At 58.2% G+C, this 24,768-nt stretch overlaps 2 protein-coding genes across 3 annotated transcripts in view; one reads left to right on the forward strand and one right to left on the reverse strand.

Moving 5' to 3' along the window:
• The window catches only part of TRPC4AP (transient receptor potential cation channel subfamily C member 4 associated protein), a 75,191-nt gene extending 74,216 nt beyond the window's left edge, over positions 1-975 (forward strand). For both annotated transcript variants that reach the window (XM_053926164.1, XM_053926163.2), the window contains exon 19: positions 46-975. In XM_053926164.1, coding sequence (XP_053782139.1) covers positions 46-183 — 138 coding nt within the window. In that variant the 3' untranslated portion in view covers positions 184-975. The remainder of the gene's footprint in view (positions 1-45) is intronic.
• MYH7B (myosin heavy chain 7B) lies at positions 942-24,376 on the reverse strand. The gene is made up of 41 exons (XM_024559900.4): positions 24,261-24,376; positions 22,874-22,980; positions 22,539-22,682; positions 21,943-22,099; positions 21,601-21,628; positions 20,165-20,261; positions 17,960-17,983; positions 17,723-17,815; positions 17,543-17,606; positions 16,444-16,542; positions 15,699-15,802; positions 15,413-15,551; positions 15,035-15,153; positions 14,794-14,943; positions 14,448-14,618; positions 13,125-13,304; positions 12,901-13,033; positions 12,738-12,814; positions 12,247-12,334; positions 11,942-12,059; positions 10,216-10,339; positions 9,966-10,102; positions 8,938-9,193; positions 7,677-7,919; positions 7,020-7,196; positions 6,769-6,914; positions 6,344-6,434; positions 5,873-6,262; positions 5,129-5,255; positions 4,922-5,040; positions 4,634-4,830; positions 4,137-4,486; positions 3,846-3,970; positions 3,621-3,736; positions 2,745-3,141; positions 2,545-2,670; positions 2,261-2,431; positions 2,072-2,176; positions 1,892-1,987; positions 1,266-1,403; positions 942-1,181 (listed from the first exon to the last, which is right to left on the reverse strand). Exons 1-41 carry the CDS (start codon positions 24,349-24,351, stop codon positions 1,170-1,172), a joined length of 5,826 nt encoding a protein of 1,941 aa, XP_024415668.1. The 5' UTR covers positions 24,352-24,376; the 3' UTR covers positions 942-1,169.
• Positions 24,377-24,768: the final 392 nt, after the last annotated feature.

The raw sequence follows: 24,768 nt of genomic DNA on the forward strand, positions 1-24,768 counted from the left end.
AGGCTCCTGGAGGACCCACCCCCTAGCCCCTCTCTCTCTGCCCAGAGCTCCTGTATCAGCTTCTCATACTGGAAAGAGACCGTGTCCATCCTGTTGGACCCAGACCGCCAGTCACCCTCTGCCCTCGTCAGCTACATCGAGGAGCCCTACATGGACATAGACAGGGACTTCACTGAGGAGTGACCTTGGGCCCGGCCTTGGGAGGCTGCTGGGCCAGGGCCAGTGCGGGTGAGCGTGGTATACGTGCCGCACGCCCTGCCGTGTCCCCACCCCTCCCCTGCCTTCCTGCCGCTCTCTGCCTGCCCCAGGTCTTCAGGTACAGGCTTAGTGGGAGGGAGTGTCTAGAAGCCCTCGGCTCCTGCGTCTGAGGGCCCAAGGTCATTGTGGAACCTTAGTTCCTACAAGATCCCCATGATAAGGACAGGGGTGCTACACCCACCCTTCCTTCAGAACCTTGGGGCCCTGGCCCAGCCGGAGGCAAGGGGACTTTTAAAAATAGCTCTGTTGAGCTCCTGCCCAGTCTCTTGGCCGTCAGTCCTAGGATGGGGAGGGAGATACGGGCACCTTCACCCAATCTGTGAGCCAAGCTTGGCCTGGCCTTTGGGCCCAGGCAAAGGCTTCTGAGCCCTGGGCAGGGGTGGGGGATACCAGAGAATGCTACCTTCCCCCAAGCCTGCCCGTCTAGCTGTCCCTCCCTCATTTTCCTTTAGCTCCTCTGGTTCTGTTTGCTCATTGGCCGCTGTGTTCATCCCAATGGGTACCCCAGAAGTGGGGGGCCTTTTCCTTCCATCCCTTGGGGTGCAGGATGGCTGTGCCCTGCCCCTGCCCCCACCCCCGCCCCAGGGCAGCGTCTCCTGCCTGAGCCCAGACACAGGAGCCTACCTGGAGCACACCCTTGGCTCCTCCTTGTGTTGCCAATTTATTAACAACAAATAAACCAATTAAATGGAGACTATTAAAGAACTTTATTTTAAATGACTGATGTGGACCTGATTTTTGTCTGTGGGACCATATGTTCCCCTCCTCTTCGGAGCCCCAAAGAATGAGGAGGAAGCTGGCTGGAGCTGCAGAGGAGGCGTTTATTCAGGGTTCAGCAGGTGAAGAAGAGACAGCAGGTGAACGGCAGACGGCAGGTGTCCCTCTTCAGAGCCCAGGGGCTTAAGCGTCAGTCACTCTTTGTGCTGAGGGGAGAAGGGTGGCTGAGTGAGCTAGACCACTGGCCCTCCCATGCAGGGGTCAGGGTGGTGCCCCGGGCCACCACTTACCTTGTGACCTAGGGCATCCCGGGTCCGAGCACGCAGCTTGTTGGCCTGGGTTTCTGCCATGTCTGCCCGCTCTTCTGCATCATCCAGCTCGTGCTGGGCCTTCCGATACTTGGCCAGGTTAGTGTTGGCCTGCTGCTCCTGGGGGCACAGGCAGGCTGGGTCACCTTGGGTAACTGAGATGGTCACTCTGGTCCCCACCCCTTCGCAGAAGGGGTCTGGCTTCTCTTGGTCCTCTACTCTGCTCCCACCACCACTCCCCCTGGCCCTTCTCCCCCGTCACTAGCACCCACAGAAGGAGGGAAGGGTTTGAGACATTTCTTCCAGAGGTGCCCATGTGTCAGACCTGGACCAGAAGGGGAACGCACCTGGGGTCCGTTCAGAGACAGAGCTGGGTCTCTCTTGCTGTTAGAGCTGTGAGAAACACTTCCCACTGGGACAGGCGGGTCATGAGCTCGGTCACTGCCTTTGGAAGAGGCTGCCTACACCCAGTGCCAGCACTGGGAGGCGCTGGGCCAGAGGTGGATTGGGGCTGACAGCTGCTGGCCTCTTGCCTGGGGCCAGCCTTGAAGTTGAGTTACCACAGGCGCCCTGCCCAGGCCCCACAGACCCAGACCCAGCGCACTCACCGCCTCCTCAAACTGCCGTTTGTAGCTCTTGACCTTGTTCTGCAGCTTCTCCACCAGGTCCTGCATGCGGGCCAGGTTTTTCCTGTCCTCCTCGGCCTGCACAGGTATAGGGGACTCAGGTTTTGCCCGGACCAGATCAGCTCTCAGGCCACTGCTTCTGAGCTGGACCTGGTCACCCACCTGGTATGCAAGCTCCTTGACCCGGCGCTCATGTTTCCGCACCCCCTTGAGGGCCTCAGCATGCTTCTTCTGCTCGGTATCTAGCTCGGCCTCCAGCTCCCGCACCTGTGAGCAGCCATGGTGTGAGCCTGAAGCCTGAGCCTGCCCTCGGGCTGCCCGCTGTGCAGGGGACGGGGACACTTCACACACCTTGGCCTCCAGCTTCTGCACCTGCTTCTTCCCACCCCGGAGGGCAGCTTGTTCAGCTTCCTCAAGTCGTGCCTGTAGCTCCCGCACCGTCTGCTCCAGTGTCTTCTTCATTCGTTCCAGGTGTGCGCTCGTATCCTGCTCCTTCTTCAGCTCCTCCGCCATCATGGCTGCCTGTGGGGCAGCAGGTGGAATGGTCAGAAGGTGACTAGCCAAAGCGGAAGTCCCTTTGGGCTCTGTACTCACCCTGGACCCCACCCACCCACACCACCTTGGCCCAGCCTCACATCGGTGATGGCCTTTTTGGCCTTCTCCTCGGCTTCCCGCCTCTCCTGGGCTGCCTCCTCCACCTCTCCACTCAGCTGGGCCAAGTCCACCTCTAGCTTCTTTTTCTGGTTCAGGAGGCCTGTGTTCTGGGAGGAAGGGGAGCCTCAGAGTCAGCCAGCAGGTGGCCGCCCTACACATCCCAGTGAATTTCTGTCCTCACCTGTGAATGCAGGAGGTTGAGGCGCTCGGTGGCCTCCAGCAACTCCTGTTCCGCCAGCCTCCGGCTGCGCTCGCCCTGCTCCAGGGCAGCCCGCAGCTCTTCTAGCTCTGTAGCCAGCAGCATGCCCCGTCGCTCCAGGGCTTGTGCCTGCTCCCGGAGCTCGGCTGACAGCCGCTGCTCCTCATCCCGCCCTGCCTGCTCCTCCTTGAGTTGGGCCTGCAACAGCCGTGTGGCTGCCTGTGCCTCCGTGGCCTGGCGGGTGGCATGGCCCAGCTGCAGCTCCAGGTCATTGAGGTCACCCTCCATCTTTTTCTTGAGCCGCAGTGCCTCGTTGCGGGCCCGGGTCTCCGCATCCAGGGAGGCTTGCAGGGACTCCACTGCCCGCTGGTGGTTGCGCCTGCAGGAGGGAGGTGGGAGGGAATGCGAGGCTCAGCTGTCGAAAAGCAGGTAGGCACAGCACCACCCCTCTTACAAATGCCCACGGAATGCTGGAGACATCCAATTTTGGAATTAGGGACTCATCCCTCCCTGGCTTCAAGCCCCTTGTGACTTCCTGTTCTCCATCAAGCAAGTTCACAAATAAAAGAGAGGCTCTGGAGCAGACAGATGTGCACTGAACTCTGGCTCTCCCCCTACAGGCAAGTCCCCTAGGCTCTCCAAGGTTCACCTCCAGACTGAACAGTTATTCTGACCTGAGAAAGCTGGGTGGGAGGGGCAGACTAGTATGCCAGGGTGTGCGTACAGCGGGGGCTCAGCAAACACTGCTTTCCTTCCTTTCTCTCACTCAGGTGGCTGGGATGGGAAGGGCTGTTAGGCCTGGGGAGGACCGATGGACCCCTGGGTGGTGGTGGGTGGGGATGGCCAGAGCTCCCAAACCTCAGGTTAGTGCACTCCTCGTCTTTTTCGGCCAGTTTCCTGTCCACTTCCGCCTTGACCTGGGATAGCTCCAGCTGGGTCCGAAGAGTCTTGGTCTCCTCCAACTCTAGGGCCCCCTGAGGTGGAGAGTAGGCAGTTTGGCCCTGAGCGTGTCTTCCAGGAGGGAGGCCTGGGAAGCAGTGGGTCACTGCCCACCCCAAGCCACCCCTGTGGCCAGCCCCTGACCTCGGCCTCCTCCAGTGCGGCCTGGAGCTCGCTCTTCTCCCCTTCCAGTGCCTTCTTGGCTTTCTCCAGCTCCTGGATGCTCTTTCCACTGAGGCTGACATGGTCTGAGAGGTCACTGATCTCCTCTGCAAAGTGGGCAGGATACTGAGGAGCCACCTCATGGCTCATGCTCCAACCCAGGTCACATCATTCACCCCTAATTCCAGGGTGACCCCACCAGGGCACCCTGTGTGACTCCAAGGTGCTCCCAGTGGCCCCAGAGCAGTTCTCTGACCTTGGGGTGGGTCGTACCCTGTAGGTTCTTGTTCTCCCGCTTGAGCGTCTCCAAGGCCTCCAGAGCCTCCTCATGTGTGTGCCGCAGCCGGAAGAGCTCAGTGCCCAGGCTACGGGCCTCCCTCTGGGCTGCCTCCAGCTCCCGTTGCGTCTCCTCTTCCTGCCGCCGCCGCTCCTCCAGGGCCCGCTCCAAATGCCGCTGCTTCTTGTCCAGTGCAGCCGCTGCTGAGGTCGCCCGCTCCAGCTCCAAGGTCACGTCCTCTGACTCTGTCTGCAGCCGCAGCTTGGCCTTCTCCAGTGATGAGCACTTGGCGTTCGCGGCCTCTACGCCCTCCTCTGCCTCCTGCAGCCGCAGGGCCAGTTTTTTTCTAGGCCGTGGGAGCAAACAGTGTATGCGGTGTGTCACAGAGCAAGGCTGGCAGAAGCATGGCCCCCGCATCTCCCCTCACCCCATCAGGGTTCAGAGGCTCAGGTGTCATCCTCTGTGATGATGGCCTGCCTGGCAAGACACTCACTTGGCCTCCTCCAGCTCCTCGGTCCTTTGGATGGCGTCTGCCTCGTACTTGCTCCTCCACTGGGCCACCTCGGCATTGGCCTTGGACAGCAGCCGCTGCAGCTCAGCCTGGGCCTCAGACTCCTCCTCATGCTGCTCCCGCAAGAGGTCACAGTCGTGCCGCAAAGCCTGTACAGCGTGGGCCAGCGCACTCTTGGCCTGCAGGGACCCCAGTGACCTTAGCATCAGGCCAGGCCAGTGGCCCTGATGCCCATGCTACCCTCTCTGTGGCAGCCAGTGGCCAACCCACCTTGTTCTCCTCTTCTAGCTGCCTCCGCAGTTCCTCCAGGCTCTGGGCGGCCAAGGCCTTCCCACGGCTCAGCTGGCTAATCAGAGACTCCTTCTCCTCAAGCAGGCGGCTCAGCTCCCCTGCAGCCCAAGGGGTGAAGCAGCCGGTCAGCTGGACGAGGGGCAGCACTGAGGCCCTGGGGTGGCCCAACTGAGCTCCCAGCCTCACCATTCTCGGTTTGCAGCCGTCCGCGCTGGGTGCTCGCGTCTGCCAGCTGCCGCTGCAGCTCCTCCACCTTGATCTTGGCTTCACTCAGCTGATCCTCGTAGGTCCGGCACAGCTTCTCGGCACTGGCCTGAGGTCCAGGATCACAGGGCAGGACAAGTTTGTGATCAGAGTGCAGGATCTAGGCTGCCAATTACACTGGGACCTGGGATGGGGAACTAGAAGGCTGGACACGGGCTCAGGGATCTAAGAGAGAGCAGTGCCCCAAGTTCAGGGTCAGAGATTCCCCCACTGGGCTATGGCTTAAAAGATGGACATCGGAAGTGAGAAGGTTGGACTAGTCTTGAGCCCAGTGGGTCAGGTTGAAGTCGGGACACTAGAGTCTAAGTCAGCTAGGGACAGTGGTCAGAGGCCAGCTGTCAGGATTAGGTGGTACAAAGGTCAAGGGTCGAGGTTGGGTGCTGGGATTCAGGACAGTTGTTTGGTCAGAGTGCACAGGTCAAGGGCAGAGAAGTTTGAATTGCACGATGGGTCAAAGTGACACAGGGCGTGGAATTTTGGAGTCAGGGTCGGAGGGCAGGACTAGTGTGTGAGGGGTCAGGATCCGGTGTTAGCATGGGGTAGTCAGGGATCTGCAGCTGGAAGCAGAATGGGTCTAGAATCAGGATGGCCGTGGAATCCGAGCTAGGGGTCAGGAGGGGATGCTGAAGGCAGGTCAGAGGTCAGGATCAGGGAGGAGGCAGATACCTTGCCACGGGCCAAAGTTTCCACGCTGGTGCCCAGGTCATCCACCTCCATGCGGAGCTCACTCTTTTCCTTTTCCAGCTTCTGCCGCACCCGCTGCAGACTGTCCACCTGCTCGCCCAGCTCTGCTGCGCTGTCTGCCTGCTTGCGCCTCAGGGCAGCTACTGTAGCCTCGTGCCGCAGCCCTGTCTCCTCTAGTTCCCGCCTCAGCCGCCCCAGCTCGGCCTCGCGCTTGCGGCAGCCCTCTCGCTGCCCTGAAGACACGCCGCCGGCCTCCTCCAGCCGCTCGCTCAGCTCCTCCAGCTCTCGGGCTGCCTCTGCCCGTTGCTTCTCCACGCGGGCCCGAGCTGCCCGCTCTGCCTCCAGCTCTTCCTCCAGCTCCTCTGCCCGAGCCTGGGGTCAGTGGGCAACAGCTGTTACCTCCTGTTATCTCCCTGGGCCTGTGACATCCCACCCACCCCATCCCCCACACACCTGCAGCTCCTTGATCTTCTTCTGCAGCTGCGCCCCAAGGAGCTGCTCATCCTCCACCCGCAGGTTCAGCTGACTCAACTCCGAGTCCTTCCTGGAGGTCATAGAGGAGCATGAGCCCACCCTGGTCAATTCCCACCACCTGTCTGGCCCCCGGCTTCCCCTCAGCACACACCCTGCCCAAGGAGCTCTGCACCCAGAGCAGCCATGTGTGACCTCCCCCACACCTTCCCTCTCCAGCCCTGGCCTCAGAGCCTGACCAGGGCCCCTAGTCCACAGAGGGCAGGACACTGCCCTGGGCCCTCGGAGACCCCCATCTCTCAACCCTCCATAGTCAGCCTCTGTGTTCATGTGGAACTGACAAGAGTCCAAGGGTATGAGAAGTGGGGGCAGGCCCAGGAGGTCCCTGCCAGCTGGGGTACGCCTACTTCTTGAGCTTCTCCTCCAGCTGCTGCTTGTCCTGGGCAGCATCTGTCACCGACTCCTGCGTCAGCTTCAGGTCACCCTCAAGCTTGCGCTTGGCCCGCTCTGTGTCCATGCGCAGCTTCTTCTCCTGCTCCAGGGAGCACTCCAGCTGTGGATGGGGCGGAGCAGACACGCTCAGCCACCGGGCCCAGCCAGTCACTGCCCCGGCTCTCCCAGTACCACCACACAGCCCTCCGCTTTGGCCCTGACTCACATCTTCCACCTGCTGCTCCAGCCGAAGCTTGGCCTTGGCCAGCGCGCTCACACGGTCCTCCTCCGCCTGCAGGTCACCCAGGGCCTGCTGGTGGGCCTCCTGTAAAGCCTTCTTCTCCTTGGTCAGCCGGGCCACCGACTCCTCCACTGCTGCCATCTCCTCTGTCAGGTTCTTCACCTGTGCCACGGCCAGGGTCTCATAGGGATGTCCTACCACTCTCTGGTCCGAGCGGCCACCCCTTCCAGTGAGCAAGCAGGTCACTTCCCTCTGAGCCTCATTCCGTCATCCCTAAGGGATGGCAGTACTGTCCTCCCTGAGTGAACCACATGGGGCTGCTGAAAGGGTTCGCTGGCAGGTGGCTCTGGGGGACACAGAGCTGGGGAGGCGGGGTTCCTGCCCTTAAGGACCTGGCAGTCCTGGATCACTAATGTTTGCTGAGCACCTACTGTGTGCTAGGCCCCATGGTGGGGTCTAGCAAAAGCTAGTTACATTCTGACTCCAGGAGGTAAGTGCTCCCCCTAGGAGGTAAGTGCTGCTATTAACCCCATTTGACAGATGAGGAAGTTCGGGCCCACAGAGAAGAAGCAACCTGCCCAGGGCTACATAGCAGGGGCCTGGGCAGAGGCAGGAGAGAAGGTTGCAGCTGCCTGGCCCCACCTTGTTCTCAGTGGCCTGCTTCTCCTTCTCGGCCTTGGCCAGTGTCAGCTCCAAGTCATCGATGTCCTTCTTGAGCTCTGTGCACTCGTCCTCCAGCTTGCGCCTGCGGGCGGCCAGGTCGGCATTCACCTCCTCCTCATCCTCCAGCCGCTCACTCAGCTCCTTCACCTTCGCCTCCAGCTGCACCTTGGACTTGATTAGCAAGTGGCAGCGCTCCTCGGCATCTGCCAAGTTGTCCTGCTCCTAGAAGGGACATGGGAATGGGGCAGAGTCGAGGCAGGGCCAGGTAAACCAGCTGAGGGGCACCGGCTGGGCCCTGGAGAAGGAAATGCACCTGTCCGTGCACAGGTCGACTTAGCTGGGCCCTGGGGGCCAAGGGATGCCTAGGACCGGCTCTTGTCCCTGAAGGGGCTTAGGTGGAGGGATGGCAGGGGCAAGAGTGGCAACTTCAAGAGGAGAACATTAGACAGGCCAGGGATGACCCAGAGTGAGGCCCAAACAAGGGCTCTAGGAGAGAAGCGCTGGGCTGCAGCCTTCTGAGGGGGCGGGGGTAGGGGAAGCAGCGGGCCCACCAAGCCCTGCACAGCTGTGGAGGGGCTCAGGTACTCTCCCACCTCGCTGCCCCCTCACTGCTCCCTCACCACGCCCAGCTGCCGAAAGGTATCCTGCACCAGCAGGTAAGTTTTGTGACCACAGGCTCATCTCTATCTTCCCACCAATGTCCCTCCAGAGCTAGCCTGGCACGCAGGTGACCTGGCACGCAGGTGGCCTGGCACACAGGTGACACAAAGTATTCGCTGTGGGACAGAACAGCTCGGTGGGCTTGGGAAGACTCTAGACCCTTGATCCCCACCCTTTGGTTATTATTGTTACCTGCCACCTGGGTTCCCGTGGCCCTTGACTGGAGAAGGAAGAAGAGGGTGGCTAGGAGGGGAGGGTGGGGCAGATGAACCCCGCTGCAGCTGCAGCAGGAAGCCACGGCAGCACAGACGTGGGAGCACCGTGCACGTGGACGACAGCCGTGGCTAAGAAGACCGGGAACAGGAGGCTGTGTGTGGACGTGAGCCCACAGCCTCACCCTGGGGCACCTCTGAAGTAGGAGGGTGGGTCCAGGTAAGGCCTGGGCCCCTGGACCACAGCGGGTCTGCCCTGGCCAGGGGTCTGGTTGGGTATTTCCTTGGAGCAGCCTGGAGTTCACTGGGAGTGCCTGGGGTTGCCAGGTCACTGAGGAAACCCCTCCTGCTGCCCCTCCCCCACTCACCGCCTGCAGCTGCAGGGCCAGGTCATTCTTTTCCTGGGTGACGCTAACATGTGTCTCCTCCAGCTCCTGTCGCTTGGCCTCTGCGCTGGCCAGTGCCGATCGCAGCCCCCGAAGCTCTGCCCGCAGGGCCGCCAGCTCCTCCTCAGCCTGCGCCGAGCGCAGCAGCGGCTTCATCTTGAAAAAGAGCTTCATCCATGACCAATTCTTGACGGCATTGAAGGCACGGATGTTCCACTGGATGGTGAACAGGGCGTCCCTGGGGAAGGCAGGAAGAGGCAGCCAGCAGGCTTCGTGCTGTTCCCTTCCTAGTAACAGTCCTGATGTTCCCGAGCACCTCCCCTGGGCGGGGGTCTTCACTGGGGAGCTCACTTAATCTTTCCAAATGCCCTCCCAAGTAGGTCCTCGAGCCTCTGGCTTTCCAGGAGAGACTGAGGGAGAGGCCCGAGGTCACACAGGTACACCTCCAGGGAGGGGGCTTGCGAGCTGTGGATGTCCTGGTGGCTCTGGCACTGTGTTCTAAAGACACCAGGAGTGGTAAGGCCCCCATCCCCCATCCCCTCTCCGGCATCAGGCTGTCTGGGCTCACGTCCCAGCCTCGCCCCTCCCCCACCCCTGGGCCAGCTGTGGCAGGCCGCCCTGACTCAGGCGCCCCTCTGCTGAATGGAAAGAATCACAACACCTACGTCTTAGGACAGACTGTCCTGTCCTTCTAACAAGATAATCCACGTAAATTCTCTTGCCTGGTACTTAAGATTCTTGGGAAACATCAGTTGTCATTATAATCACTCCAGGCCATGCTGGGATGGAGAGACGGGTGTTCTTACCCCAACTTTTGAGGTGAGGAAATAGAAGCTGGGGGATTGAGGGGCACAAAACAGACCCTTGCCCCCTCAGAGACACGTCCAGCTAGCAGTGGGGGTGATCTGACCCACAGGGTAGTATGACAGGGTTCAAAGATCCTGGGGTTCCGTGAGCCAGGGGACAGTGGTCCCACCACAACCCCATCCCCATCCCCGCCCCACACCCACCTGCCTCCAAGCAGGCGCTGGTACTCAAGGCGCATGAGGCGGCCCCGGCCTCGCGCCTGCAGCAATGTCAGGACCTTGGCCAGACGCTGGTCACGAAGCTCCTCCAGGATGCCTAGAAGCCCAGCCTTGAAGAACACCTGGTGTGGGGGAGGGGGAGGGGAGGCAGGTGTAACCTCCAACCACCAGCATGCCTCCTGTCCAGGGTGACCGCCCACACCGGGGGTCAGCCCTAACTCCTGTGGGCCCGGACCTTGGTGTGGCCAAACTGGTACTGGGTGTGGTCGATGTCCAGGGAGCCCAGCAGCTTCTCCGTGGCCTTCCTGCTGTCCATGAAGGTGTCGTCCGGGATGGCTCCGGGGTTCAGGATGCGGTACCTGGGAGAGCAGGGAAGGGCTGGTGGGGAGGGGGCTGGGTGGGGGGCCAAGGACTGGGGAGGCTGTGGGGGTGCCTCTCTGAGACTGGAGCAGAGGCTCCAGGGGGACGCACACTGAACAAGCTGGCAGGGGGAGGCATCTCGACACTGGGGCATTGGGTGTGTCCTGCTGAAAAACCTTGAATTGTGTTTAAATACATCCAGGAGTTAAGTTCTTTAAGAGGCTGCAGTTCTTACAAAAGGCATGCAGCACTTTTATGTTTTTTAAGAAGGCAAAAAATGTAAAGCAGGAGATGTGGTACAGCACACCTCAAACTGACGAAGCATGTGGGGGAGGACTCTGACCGACAGGGGGCACCCTTGCACACGTGTGTGGGGCGTGCCAGCCAGGTGGCTGTGGCCACACTGTGAAGGCAAACCCCAGAAACACAAAGGGCCCGGTACTAGGGGCCTGATAAAGAAAGCAGGCGTCACTAGACCACGGGATATCTCACAGCACCACGCTGCCTGTCACTGCACATCCATCCAAAGCCACACATGTGCAAGGCCAAGAGAAAACCCTGGTGTGAACTGTGGACTTGGGGTGGTGAGGACGGGTCAGCATAGGTGCCTCTGTGGTAACAAATGCCCCACTCTGGCGAGCACTGGGGGTTGTTGGGGGGGGCTTTGTGTCTGGGAGAGGGAGAAAGTGGGAAATCTCTGTACCTTCCACTCAGGTTTGCTATGAACCTAAAACTGCTCTAAAAAATAAAGTCTTAATGTTAAAAGAAGGGTGATGATCCAGACTTATCCCTACTGAGAACAATCTCCAAAACACACTCACAGACCCGTGTGTGTGTGCATGAGGGAGCCCACGCGTGCAGTATTCGTATGAACACACACGTGTGGCGGTCAGCATGGATGGCCAGTTACTTCCGGGAGGGGAGGGACTTTGGCCGCTAGTGGCCTGACAAAACCAAGCTGATAAAGGGCAGGGGAGGGAGCTCGCAAGGTGCCGGCAGGAATGTGCAGCCTGGGCCTTGGGAGCCCCCCTTCAGTTCCCAAATCATATCCAGCTCTGCCTGCCCCCAAGCTCCAGACTAAGAACCCAGTCTCGCCGTGCCTTTTCTAGGACAGCTGCTGGAGATATTTCAAGTTTGACATGTCAAAGTGACCTCAATCCACTATCCTCCCAAGCCCCCAACATCCAAAACCCTGTTTTGGTATCTCAGCAAATCTACCACCAGCTCCCCAGGTGCTCAGGCCAGACACCTGGGGGTCACCCCTGTCTTTTCTCTTAGTCTGTAACCAGCTCATCAGCGAGGCTGTTGGCTGCACCTCCAATATCTACTCCAAGCCTGTTTGTTTCTCCCCCCACCCGGGCCAGCCCCCAGGTCTCAGCCACCAGCTCAGACTGTTGAGTCCCCCACTGGGACTCCTGCCCAGCCCCCTCCTCAGTCCCACTGCCTCCTCCTCAGGGGTGGGAATTGTCTCTTTGGCTCTCAAATGTGTGCCCTTCCCACCCCCTCAGGCTGTTGCGGCCACCAGGGTGGAAGTCCAGGAGGAAGGTGACTGAGTAGGGGAAGCTGGGGAGTAGCCAGGGCTGGGGCAGGAAGACACCCACCGCTGCCGGAAGTCAGCGTAGAGCAGTCTGTTGGGGAATCCTTGGCGGCAGATCCGGATCCCCTCCAGAACCCCATTGCAGCGCAGCTGGTGTAGCACCAAGAAGGCATCCATGACCCCTGGACGGGTGGGAGTTAAAGGAAAAGGTTAGAGGTCAACAGACACACCTCCATGCCTCAGAGAAACACCACAAGTCCGCACAAGGGGCCCTGCAGAAAGGGAAGATCCAGCTTCTAGTCTGCCCTGACCCCTCCCTTCAATGTTCGCCACCACCACCACCCACCCACCTGGCCTCGGGGTGGCTACCTGGGGTCTTATTCTCATTGGGGACAATGCACCGGACAAAGTGGGGCTGTGTGGCCCGCAGGTTGGTCATCAGCTTGTTGAGGTTCTCCTGGAGAGGAGAGATGGCACACGGGGCAGAGAAGCAGAATTGGAAACCGCAGTGGATCAGCCCGCTGAGGACTGGGGCCAGGCACCTAAGCGTGCCTCTACACGTCTGTCCTTTCACTCTGTTCCTGTGCCCTCTGCCCTCTTCTGCTTGGCTGGTCCCCGTCCCCAGGGTCTTCACTTCCCCACCTAAACCCCCACAGGGCCCTCCTCCCCCCAAACCCTGCCCAGGCAGCGTGGGGACGGGAAGCAGCACAGACTTGCTGTGATGTTCACGTGGAGACGAGTTAAACATCACTGCAAGTCTTAACGGCCGCCCGCCCAGGGTGCAGGGGACAGAGCGGGGAGCGAGGGCCAGGCTGGAGGCTGCGGGGTAAGGCCTGCTCGGGGACCAGACTGGGCCTCACCTTGTGCACCTGAGACACGGTCTGGAACGACGCTGCCTTTTTACGCTTCTCTTTCACCCCAGACTTCGGTGGCTCAGCTGGGGGAGACATAAGGACCAGTCACTCTGAGGACATCACTCTGTGAGTCCCCTACAGAGTGGCAGTCTAGTCCCTCAGTACTCACTGGAGCAGGAGCCTGCATAGTTCTCATAGAGAGTAGCCAAGAGCTTGTTCTGTGACTTTTGGAAGATGGGGACCACTGTCTCATTCAGTGGATCCTTGTTCTTCTCCAGCCAGCCCACGATGCTGTAAGGCACCTGGCGGAGATGGGACAGGAGCTGAGCGAAGGCAGAGAACCCGGAGGAGGGAGGAGAATGGTCAAGAGCTGGGGTTCCAACAGGCACCTACCACACCCGCATAGTGGACCACCTCAAAGTGGGCCTGGTATTTGCGCTTCTTGTCAGGTCTTGGCTGCTGGAAGTTGGGCGACTTCCCTGCATGGTTATCATAGAGCTTGGCCCGGAAGCTGGCGTCTGAGGCCTTGGGGAACATACACTCCTCCTCCAGGATGGACAGGATGCCGAGCGGCTGGGGCCAGGGAACAAGCGGAAGGGCCTCCATTGCACCAGCCCATCCTCTGGGAGCCCCTCCTTCTGGGAGCCTTCCCAGACAACCCACCTCAGCCACCTGTCAGAGGGACAAGACCGGACCTGCGCCCAGGAGCCCTGTCTTCTAAGACAGAAAAGTTTGCAGTTTAGCCTCCAGCCTCTTCTGCACAATTCGCAGCTCTCTGTCCTCTTCGGTTTTGAGACCTGTGCAAACTCACTGGCGCCTCTGTGCCCACTCACCACCGCCCCCAGGATCTCACACCCACTCACACGCGGCCCAGAGAAAGCAGCTGAGTTCAAATGGTGGCTGCCTCACTTACTAGCTGTGGGGCCCTTAGACCTCCCTAAGCCTCAGTTTCCTGACCTGCAAAATGGGGAAATGAATACTTTGTGCTGCTTTAACAGCAATAAAACCCCCAAAACAACCTGTCAACCCCCTAAATAAATGCCCAACAGGAGATTCCAGAAATGTGCTGTCTGAAAATCCTCTCCTGCATGAACCATTGTACCTTCTTCAACAATGTTCAACGTTCAAACTGCATTTTCAGAGGAAAAGGGGGGAAAGCAGTCTGGGTCACTCCGAGAGAACTGAGGCCCAGGGAGCAGGACTTGCAGGAAACCAACCAATGTGCCACGATTCTGATGGTGTTAGGATCGGGGGGATCTTTTTTCCCCTTTACTTCTATCTTTTCACATTTTTCTTTCTTCCAGTCTTCACACAAGGGGAGACGTATGTAATATTTCACAACCACATAAACAGGTAAGTCAGCACATCCTACTCCGCCCCGCTCCCAGGGCAGTTCTGAGGGGCCAGCGAAATTGTGGCTGCAGCAGGGCCTTGGAAACTGCAGAACTGTATCTGGCCTCAAGGGGCTGTGGTCAAAAGCACTGGGATGCACTCACACACTCGCAGCATTGCTCACACATACTCACCAACATGCTTTCACACAGGCTCCAGCACCCTATCACACACATGCATGCATTCCTATTCATGGTCACAGCCAAACACACGCACAAGCTCACTTCAGTGCACAATCACGCACACACACACTTGCACACGCTGGCCCACTGCACCTGTACCCACACCTGCCCCCCCAGGCAGCGAGCTTGTGCAGGGCTTTACCTTCTCAATGAGGTCGATGCAGGGCTGCAGGTCCAGGCCGAAGTCGATGAAGACCCAGTCGATGCCCTCCCGCTTGTACTCCTCCTGCTCCAGCACGAACATGTGCTGGTTGAAGAACTGCTGCAGCTTCTCGTTGGTGAAGTTGATGCAGAGCTGCTCGAAGCTATTAAACTGCAGGAGGAGGCACTGGCTCAGCCGGCCTCCTTGCAGATGGGGACAGAGAGGCCCAGGAACAGGGATGTGCATGAGTTCACCGGGCGCCAGGCAGAAGCCCAGGGCTCCTGTCCCCACCAGCCATGGTCCTCCACCCCAGGGAGAACAGAGCCGGGGGTGGGCCTGCCCTCACCTCAAAGATCTCAAAACCAGCGATATCCAGGACCCCGATGAAGAACTGCCGGGGCAGCTTTGTGTCCAGTGTCTGGTTGATCCGAGACACCAGCCACCGGAATAGCCGGTCATACGTGGCCTTGGCCAGAGCCCCCACGGCAAACACCACCTGCAGGGGTGGGGACGCTGGGCTGGGACCTGGCAGGGAGGGGCCCTGCCTCAGCTGCCCCCAGGTGGGTCCTGGCCTGTGAGTGGCTCACCTGCTCCACGCTCTGGCCCTTGGTCACATACTCATTCCCCACACGCACTCGGGGGTGCAGAAGGCCTTTGAGGAGGTCCCCACTATTGACTCCCATCAGGTAGGCAGCCTTGTCAGCACCTGGCAGGGCACACAGGTGCGATGAGGAGGAAGAAGCCAAGAATTCAAGCACCTGGGGGCTCAACTGGCCTCAGCCTGGCTTTAGGAGAGGGAGGTTGGGAGGGATCAAGTTCAGGGCCAGCAAACTGTACAGCTTAGGAAGGAGAGGGTCTGGATTTGAGAAGTCAGGGGTTACAATCAGAGCCAGCTAAGAACGAGGTCAAAGATCGCGGACAAGGGTTAGGGTTAATGGTCACGGACAGGACATTGGGCCCCTCACTCTCTGTGCCGTCGGCCTCAGCCTGCTCCTCCCGCTGCTTCTGCTTGAACTTCATGTTGCCGAAGTGCAGGAGGGCACCCACGATCTTATAGCAGGCACACTTCTCGTCCACGCTGAAGCCCAGGATGTCCATGGCGTGCTGTGGTGCGGGACAGCAGGATCAGAGACGTCTGGGCTCCTCCAGGGTCCAGCCAAGGCAAGGGCGCTCAGACCACTCCCTGATCTCTGCCCAGCCTCATGCAACCCCACGCTGCAGGCGCCCGCTCTGCTCCCACCCCAGACATACGTCCGTGGCCATGAGCTCCTCCCCATCATCCATGTTGTCCACGGTGATGACGCCCTGACTGCAGAAGTGGTAGTCGTAGGGGTTCATAGACAGAAGCAGCATGTCTAGGGGACACGGGGTGGAGAAGGTGGGTCTGGCTGTGTTCGCCTGGCCACTCTCCACCCCCGTCCCAGTGCGGTAGGTCCTGGGGGTCAGTCCCACAGGAGGCAAGGGCCCTCCCAGGACTTCATGTAGTCTGTTTTTCATCCCAACCCCATGTCCATGGCTTCTCTTTCTTTATGGTTCTCTGAGGAAGGAGTCCCAGTCCCTACATCCCATTCACCCCTCCACCACTGTTCATGGCCAGCCCTCTGGCCCAGACCCTCAGTTAAGGCACAGCGAGAACCAGACTCTGCCCTCGAGGGACTTGCAAGAGAGGGGAGCTGGGCCTAGACAGAGCCATTGGTCTTTCCTTGGTGCTGGGTGGGGCCTCTCTAGTCTCAGGACAGCAGGAGGGACGACTCTCAAGAGCAGTGGCACTACGGGGCCAGCTCCCTGCAGGAGGAGAGGGCTCAACAATAACCAGGAGACCCGGGAAGGGAGTGAGGGGAACAGAAGGGGATCAGAGGAAAGACACGATGTCACAAACCCCAGGAGAGTGAGGGAACAGACATCCCAGGGCCTGGTCTGATGGAGGCCGGGCAGTCCCCTCACCCACCCAGCCCTACGTGCTCCGCCTCCCACCCTATCCATCCTGAGCCCTCACCCTGCAGCTCTGGCTTCTTCCCTGAGAGGATCTGGTAGTAGACGTGGTAGCCACGCTCTCCAGGCAGCTGGAAGATCACCCGCGACTTCTCCAGGAGATCTGGGAGAAAGGGAGGCACCCGTCTACCACCTTCTGCACCTCCCCAGAGCAGGTCGCCCCAGTAGGGCTGGAGGGGCAGGCAGAGGTGTCGGTGAGGGGCAGGGGAGTGTGTAGAGGCACTGTCTGCACACGTCTGCCTGTACCAAGGGTGTCTCGCCATCTGTGCACACGTCACAATGGGCAATGTGTGTGTATCTGTCTGTACATCTGTGTGTAACTGTGTGTGGGTGTGTGAACGTGGGTGTCTGCTGCGGGGCATTCATCTCTCCATTCTTTCATCTGCGCTTTCACTCCTTCATCCCGACTGCATTCCTTTCCTCCAGAGCAGGCTGGTGAGTCTGCGCGTGGTCAGCCGGGGCATGGACTAGGATGTTCCCTGCCCATCCCCATGTGCCTGAGTTTATCCCTCAAGATCTGACCACAAATCCCAAGGTGGGGAGTAGCCACTGTGGTGGCTCCTCTGTGCATGTGGCCTGGGCACCTGGCATCTGTGCAGCTGGGCTGGGTGAGGTGGGATGGGCAACAACCCCAGATGGGCCTTAGGCAGGGCTCCTATCCCAGGAAGGATGGGAACTCGATGTGTAGAGAGGAGGCTCGGGCAGGAGGGGGCGCTGGGCCAGAGGAAAGACTGGGATGTTGTAAGGGCCCAATCATAAAATGCCTAACTAGCCAAACAAGGGTTTGGGTCCCCATCTTAAGGTGATAAGATCTAGAAAAGACTTCTAAGCAGGAGCACAATGTGGTCAGATTGGAAAAGGTCATGGAAAGGTCACTCTGGCTGGAAGATCAAGCAGAGGAATGGAGGCTGGGAGACCGACCACACAGAGGCTGGTGGAACATTCCAGGTGACAGGTGAGGTGGGCAGTGGCCAGGGGAAGGAGAAAAGTAGCTGAAACAGGCGGGAGCCCCAAGAACTTGATGGGAGCTAGGTCAGAGCAGAAAGCCTCAGGCCTGGCCTCTGTCCCCTTCCCCGCCCTCTTCCTCACCCGCCCAGACTCACAGCTGTCAATATCTGCAGATGCCAGTTTCCCAGAGGGTCCAAAGTGAATGCGGATGAACTTGCCCTGTGGGCAGAGGCGCGGGCTCAGTCAGCAGGGCCAACCAGGGCTGCCCTAGCCGCTGAAGGCTCCCTGCTGCTGATCCCGCTCCACCACCTGCCTCTCCCACTGTGGCCACTCACAAAGCGGGACGAGTTGTCGTTCCGCAGGGTCTTAGCATTGCCAAAAGCCTCCATCGCGGGGTTAGCCTCAATGATTTGATCCTCGAGGGTGCCCTGGTGGGGTGAGGGGTGCTCACTGACTGGGACCCCAGATCAGCTGGGGTCAACCCAGACAACCTGTGGTTGGGAAGGGGAAGGACAGGGTCTCCAGAACCTCATAATTGTTGCCTGCCCCACTCATACTGGCCCCATACTTACCCCAGTCTTTGTGGCCAGAAATTGCTGGGGGGAGAAGGAAGACAGTGTTAGAGGGTGTGAGGTCTCACCAGATTGAGGGTGGCAGTGGTTAGCAGGACAGTGAACATTAGCCCCCCACCTCACTCCCCATGCCTCACTCTCCCAGGACTGTTACAAGGAGAAATGCTAGAAAGTAGGAGCAGGCATGGCAGGGGGCTGAGTCTGGGGGAGGGAGTCTCCCAATGGCAGCCCTTCCCCTCCCCCAGCTGTCTCTGGCCTCTTCCATATCCCTTTTATTTCCCACACTCCAGGAAGTAGCCCCTGCCCCAAGCCCTAGATGTTCCTGACTAAAATCTACTTCCCTTCAGAGCCTAATTCAAATGCCCCCCTCCTCTAGGAAGCCTTCCTTGATTCTCTTTGGCTGGAGGAGATCTCCTTTGCCTGAACCCTCCTACCCTTACCTCCCTCCGTGATAGCCCTTCTCCACGCTTCTCCTTTGTATTGTGATTAGACACAGCTGTGTTGCACCTGCTATTATTCAAAGTGGCCCTGCCACCCTGCCCTGCTAGATGCCTATTATGACCCTGCTTTGCAAAGGAGGACACTAAGCCTCATAGCAGGTGGGGGGCAGAGCAGGCACTGAGCCCAGGCATCTTCCTCCCGCAGCGCCCACAGCTACCCATGTGTCTGCCCTAGAGAGACTTACTGAATGGAGAGATCCCCCCACCACTTTCCTCCCCTAGCCTCACCCTTGTCTTCCCTCCATTGCCCTTCCCTTCTCTTGGCTACCCTGGATCCTAGCAGCCTAGGAAGAAAGGGAGAGGAGGAAAAATGGATTCTAGAGTGACAGATGCCATGCCATCAAGGGACTTTGGTAATTCACTCACCTCCGGAGAGCCCAGGACTTAAGCAATCCCCCCAGAGATATTGGTGGGGTGACAGAGGCAGGAGGGAAATGGCAGGAGCCTATCCCCCCAGCTCCACTCCACATAATCTAAGCCAAAGATTTGGAACAGGGCTGTCTCTGGAAGGTGTGGTCAAATTTGGGGCCAAGGGGCAAGGAGGTTGATAAGGACTTTAAGTTCCAGAACCCACAGCCCCTGTGGGCCAGGCATCCCCCACTCTGACCTCTACCCAGTGAGGGGTCCTTTCTGACCAGGGCCCTCCCTGCCCCGGCCCTGCCAGCTCCAGCCTCTTCCTATCCTCCATCCCTGTTACTGGACCAAGCCCCAGCTCTCTGCAGCACCCTCACAGACACTTCAGGGGTTTGGAAAATGGGGTGGGGAGAGGAAGGAGGAAAAAGTACCAAAAAGTCAACAGCAAAACCAAAACGACAAAAACAACCACTACAACAACAAAAAAACGAAACTGAAATAAAAATCAAAAGCCAAGAAATTCAAATGGGGAAAAAGGAAAAGGCAAAAAAAAAAAAAAAAAAAAAAACTTAAAATGGAGAAAAGAAAAGAAAATCAGAAAAAAGAAAAATGCCCCAGAATAAAGCAAGGCTCAACAGGACCTGGGGGGGGGGGGCTCTATGGGGGAGGGCTTGGGCTTCCGGAAAGAAAAGGCCGCCCATTTTGGGGGTAGATTCAGGGAGGGGCACACAGAGATCTGAACCACTGGCCTGGGGTATAGGAATGAGTATTGTACCTCAAAAACAAAAAAGAACAATACAAAACAAGACAAAAACGGGTACTCCCATTGTTTCAGAAATTTTCAAAAACCATACAGAAATCACAGGGTACAAAATTGCCCCCTCCCCTGGCTACTGGGAAAGCCAGGTGCCTCAGACTCCACGTAAGCCTGCTGGTTTGACTGAGAGCAGGTCACTGGTGCGTGGCAACCAAGAAAACAATCACTTCTTAGCAAAAGGAGCCTACCTGGTAAACTCTCAAAATATGAAGGTCATAATGGGAGGGAAAAACTAAATAAAAAGTTTAGGAACAGTGATGCTGTCCCACCCCTCTCTGGTACGGATGGGAACGCTGAGACAGGACCGGGACGGGGGCACACAGCGTGGCAGAGGTGGCCGTAGCCTCTCTGGTCAAGCCTTGCTCAGGCCAGAGTCCCCCACCAGGGTGGAAGGCTCAGGCAGGGCTGGGAGCTCTGGGGAATCAACTTAAAAAGAAAAAAAGAGAAAAAGAAAAGAAAAAGAGGAGGAGAAAGACACAAAAAGAAAAACAGTGAGAAGCAGTGGCGAGCAGCGCCCAAGTGGGCGAGTCTTACGGCCTTCTTGCCCGGCCCGTCTCCCAGGGCGGCGACGATGGCAAAGTACTGAATGACCCGCTTGGTGTTAACCGTCTTACCGGCCCCCGACTCTCCGCTTGGACAACACAAACATAAGTCACCAATGCCCATCTGGCCACTCTGATTTCTCCCTTCCCCCAGTACCCCACCCCACAAGCGGGGCCCCTCTGCCCTCCCCCAACCCAGCTCCCAAGTTAGGACCCCCAACTCAAAACCTCCCCCCGAAGAACTCAGCCCACAGAAGTGCTGAGTAGTTTACAAAGCAAGCCAGTGCAGCTCATCCTGGTCACATGAGAACACACGTAACTCACTGAGCACAAACTTAGTGCCAGGCGCTGGGCCAAGTGCTGTACCTGTGTTGGCTCATTTAAGCCTTAGAAACCTGTCAGGTAGGCACCATTACCACCTCCACTCGATGGATAAGAAAATGGGCTCAGGGAAGCTATGTGGCTGTCCCTGCCATGTGCCTGATGTGGGCATTAAGTTGCTGATTCCCTATGGCTCTGCAGGGTAGGTGGATAGGGTTGCTGCCTTTACTGATGGGACTCCAAGGCTAAGGGCACCAGCAGGAGGAAGTGAATATAGAACTTGAACCCAGGTCTTTCTGGTTTCAAAGGCCATGCCCTTAACCACCAGACCACACACACACACACACACACACACACACACACACTCACACACAAACTGTTCATATTGTCTTGCTGGGACGTGAACTTGGCATGTTAGAATTCAACCACTTTCCCATGGGGGCAAAAAAAGGATCAGAAATAAGACCCAGAGATAAGGAGATGGTAAGGAGGAGGAAAGGGAAAAGAATCCCCCCATCCGCCTTGAACCAGAATCAAAACTCCCAAAAGATCAGTGTGGGAGAAGATTCCAGGCCCTGGGGAGAGGGGTCTCGGGGCTGGTGATCGCTCTGGTGCTTGGGTGTCTCTTCCCTGCTCACCGTCCACGACATGCCTACCCAGAATGGGAGCAGAGAACACGCTCTGATTTAGCTTCAGCTGACACACTGGCACCAAGTGGTGAAAGTCCTTTCCTAAGCAATTTTTAAAAAATTTTCTTTATCCTCACCCAAAGATATTCTTTTCATTGTCTTTTAGAGAGAGAGAAAGGGAGAGGAAGGGAGAGAAACATTAATAAGATAGAGAAGTCTCAGTTGGTTGCCTCCCATACACGCCCAGGCCTGTGATCATATGTGCCAGGATGGGACCAAACCCATGACCTATGTATGTGCCCTGACCAGAAATCGAACCTGCAACCTTTCAGCTATGGGATGACGTTCCAACCACCTGAGCCACACCAGTCAGGACTAAGCACTTTGGAATCAACCCTGGGAAATTATTGTAGTTCCACTCTCTCTGCCTGCTACAGGGCCAGCATGTCCCACCCCATCCCCAGAGTGCCACACTTACGTGATCAGCATGGACTGGTTTTCTCGATCTGGGGGAATGGGAAGGAGACACAGAAGTTAGCCAAGTGAGGGACCAGCCACAAGTGGAACACACTGGGTATCCGTGGCACCTGGGCAGCCCCTCCCTCCACCAGCCAGAGCCAGAAGTGAGAAGGACCAGATGGGACCCTCCAGAGGGCAGCCAGCTCCCACATGGGGAGGCGGAATGGCTATGCTAGAGTGTCTGGCAGCATCAAAAGCAGGGCAATGTGAGAGGAGGAAGGGGGTCGTTTACAGAGGCTTCTCTGGAGCTGGGGTCAGGGTCTGGGGTGGGAAGAGGAAGAAGAGTGGAGGCAGCCCTTACTTCGCAGCATATCATTGTAGGCATTATCTGCCACCGAATATATGTGGGGTGGGGCCTCGGAGCGGCGTTTTCCCTTGTAAGCGGCCACCACGGCGGGCGTGTAGACCGGGAGCCATTTGTAGGGGTTGATGGTGACACAGAAGAGGCCTGAGTAGGTCTGAGGAGAAAGGGTATAGATGGGTTGTTGGAAGCTAACTTCCCATTCCCAGGCCCCAGCTCTTACAAAACCATGGCCTTTGCATTATTCCCTAAGGAGTCACTTAACTGTGGCACGTGATAGCCTCAGTGGCTGCCCTAGCACCAACCCAACCCAACCCTTGCTCCAGCCCACAGCCCAGGTCCCCATCTCCATGACCCCACTGCGAACCTGTAGCCTCGCCCCCAGGCTGAAGCTCCGCCCCTACACTCCCAGAACCAAAACTCCAGCTCAACTCCACAGCCCATTGCCCTGCCCCACCTCCAGCCCCTCCCCTTCCTCATAGCCCCGTCCCCAGAGCGCCTGGGCTCTCCCTCCAGACCCGCTCCTGCTGCAACGACCCGTCCCTACCACACACAGCCCCGCCCCACCCGTGGCCCCGCCCCGACTCCTGGCTCACGTAGATCATCCAGCGAGCGTAACGTTGGCGCAGGTTGTGCAGCACCGAGGCCTCGTTGAGGTGCGTCATCATGGCCATGTCCTCCAGCAAGTCGAAGCGGGGCGGGTTCATGGGCTGCAGCTCTGATTCCCGTACCATCACCACCTGCCAGGGAAGCCATATGGTGGAGTGGCAGGCAGGCAGGTATCCACGGACCTCCGCCTCTCACCCCTGTAAGCTCCCAGACCCCGTTTCATACACAGCGCGCTGGCCCACCGCACCCCGGTGTGAGGGGTGGGTGGGGGGGGAGAGTAGAGGAGCTAACACAGGGAAAAAGGGAAAAGGGGCAGACAAACCTTCTGGTCTTTGGTCTCCACGCTGACTCTGCCCCCACTAGCCTCCGACTTGACCTCCGCCTCCACGTAAGCATCCTGTTCATCAGGTACCCAGACCCTCTTCTTCCCTGGGTTGTGGGGAGAGCACTGGGGCTTTGAGAGCGCCGAGGCATACCCAGGGGCTGGGGTCCAGCTGGGGGTCCCGAACCATAGCCACAGAGCTGTGCCCCTCCCAGTATCCTCTCTGTCAGGTCGCAGGAACACCCAGAGTAGATCCTTCCAGACTCAGGCTCCTGGCAGGGCAGAGCTGGGAGGGACTGTTCTCAGGGGACTCCTGACTGGGGTAACAGTCCTTCACTGCCCCGACTACACACTTGGGTTCGGATTCCTTCTTCTGCGGTGTGTGCCCCTGACCTCAGGAAAATCCCTCATTGTCTCTGGGCCTGTTCCCTCAAAAGCAGAATGTTACGGGAATCTCCTGAGGTCACATGTGGAGCGGCCCTTCATGTCAGACACATAATTCTCAAGGGGACTCTGCCTCCTCCATTTCACTGAAGACTCAAACCCAGGTCTTGTGCTCCTTCCTCCTGGCCAGCTGGCCCCAGGGCTTCAGTAAGCCCATATTACATGCTGGTTAAAGGCAGGGACTCGGGCTGCAGACCACCGGGTTCTGTACCCCATCCTGCCACTTACTAGCCAAGTGCTTTAGACAGGACCAGCTACATAATTTGCAGGCTTCAGTGTTAAAGTTCAGACCCCTTGTTTTTAAAAAAATTACTAAAAACTTCAAGACGGAGATAGAGTGATAAATGAAACATGAGGCCCTCCGGAGGGTAGTGCCCTTCGCAGATGCAGAGATGGCACACCCACGAAGCTGGCTCGGCCCTGGTCCCCACCTCCCCAGGTTGTTGAAATCATGCATGGAAGGTCATATGCTCTGGGCCTGGCGCACAATAAGCACTTGATACACATTGCCTATTGTTATTATTGTCCCATGAACAAACCAGGTCATAAATAGTAGTCTTTATTCCTGTCCCTAGTAAACAGAGGCTTTGGCTCTATGGAAAGCACTAAAAATAACTCCAGCACAGGTTTTTGGACACGTGGAAGCCGACTGCACCCATACCAGTCACTCTCACCTCAGTGGTCTCAGGCTCTGGCCACAGGCTGCCGCTCCGGGATGCAGCCGATACTGCCCCATTTCACAGAGGAACAAACCGAGGCTTGCTCACAAACACAGTGATGTGCACAGAACTTAGCCTCAGGACCCCGGACTCTGAGGGAAAGGTCCAGGGCTGAAGCTGTCAGGTCAGAGTGCAGGCTCCCCTGAGCTCGGCGTCATCCCTCCCCACTCCTGCTCTGCACCCAAAAAGGCTTCTCTGTGGCCGTGCCCTCTGCCTTCACTTACCATCCCATGGCACAGTGTGCACCTTCATCATCTCCTGGTAGCCCTGGCGGAGGTAGCGGGCGGACTCCCCAAGTTCACTCACATCCATCATGGTGGCAGCACTGAGAGGCAGAGGACGAGGGATCAAGAATCTTGGAGGTTTCAGGCAGCCCAAGGCAGCAGGCACTGGAAGATGGCAGTGACAGAGGAGCTGAGGGACCAGGGGCCCCAAACTGGAGCATGATCCAGCAACACTAGGTGATTCCCTGTGGCAACCCACAGGCTCACCTCGCCCTCCCTGGTGAACCCCCAAGCACACATACACTTGCAAACACCAGAGCATCCTCTCCCACCGACTTGGAGAGACTTGGACCAACTCTCACCCTCACCCTCACCCACTGGCCCACCTGTCCGCCCTCTAGCTCCAGCCCCAGCCCTGATTACCCACCTCAGCACCACGGTGAGGGCTGGGAGCTGGGCTACCCCTTTTATTGCCGCTGTCAAGGTCAGTGAGGAGGAGAGCTATGTC

The sequence above is a fragment of the Desmodus rotundus genome, chromosome 6, assembly GCF_022682495.2.
Source record: "Desmodus rotundus isolate HL8 chromosome 6, HLdesRot8A.1, whole genome shotgun sequence".
In the NCBI taxonomy this organism is placed as follows: Eukaryota; Metazoa; Chordata; class Mammalia; order Chiroptera; family Phyllostomidae; genus Desmodus; species Desmodus rotundus.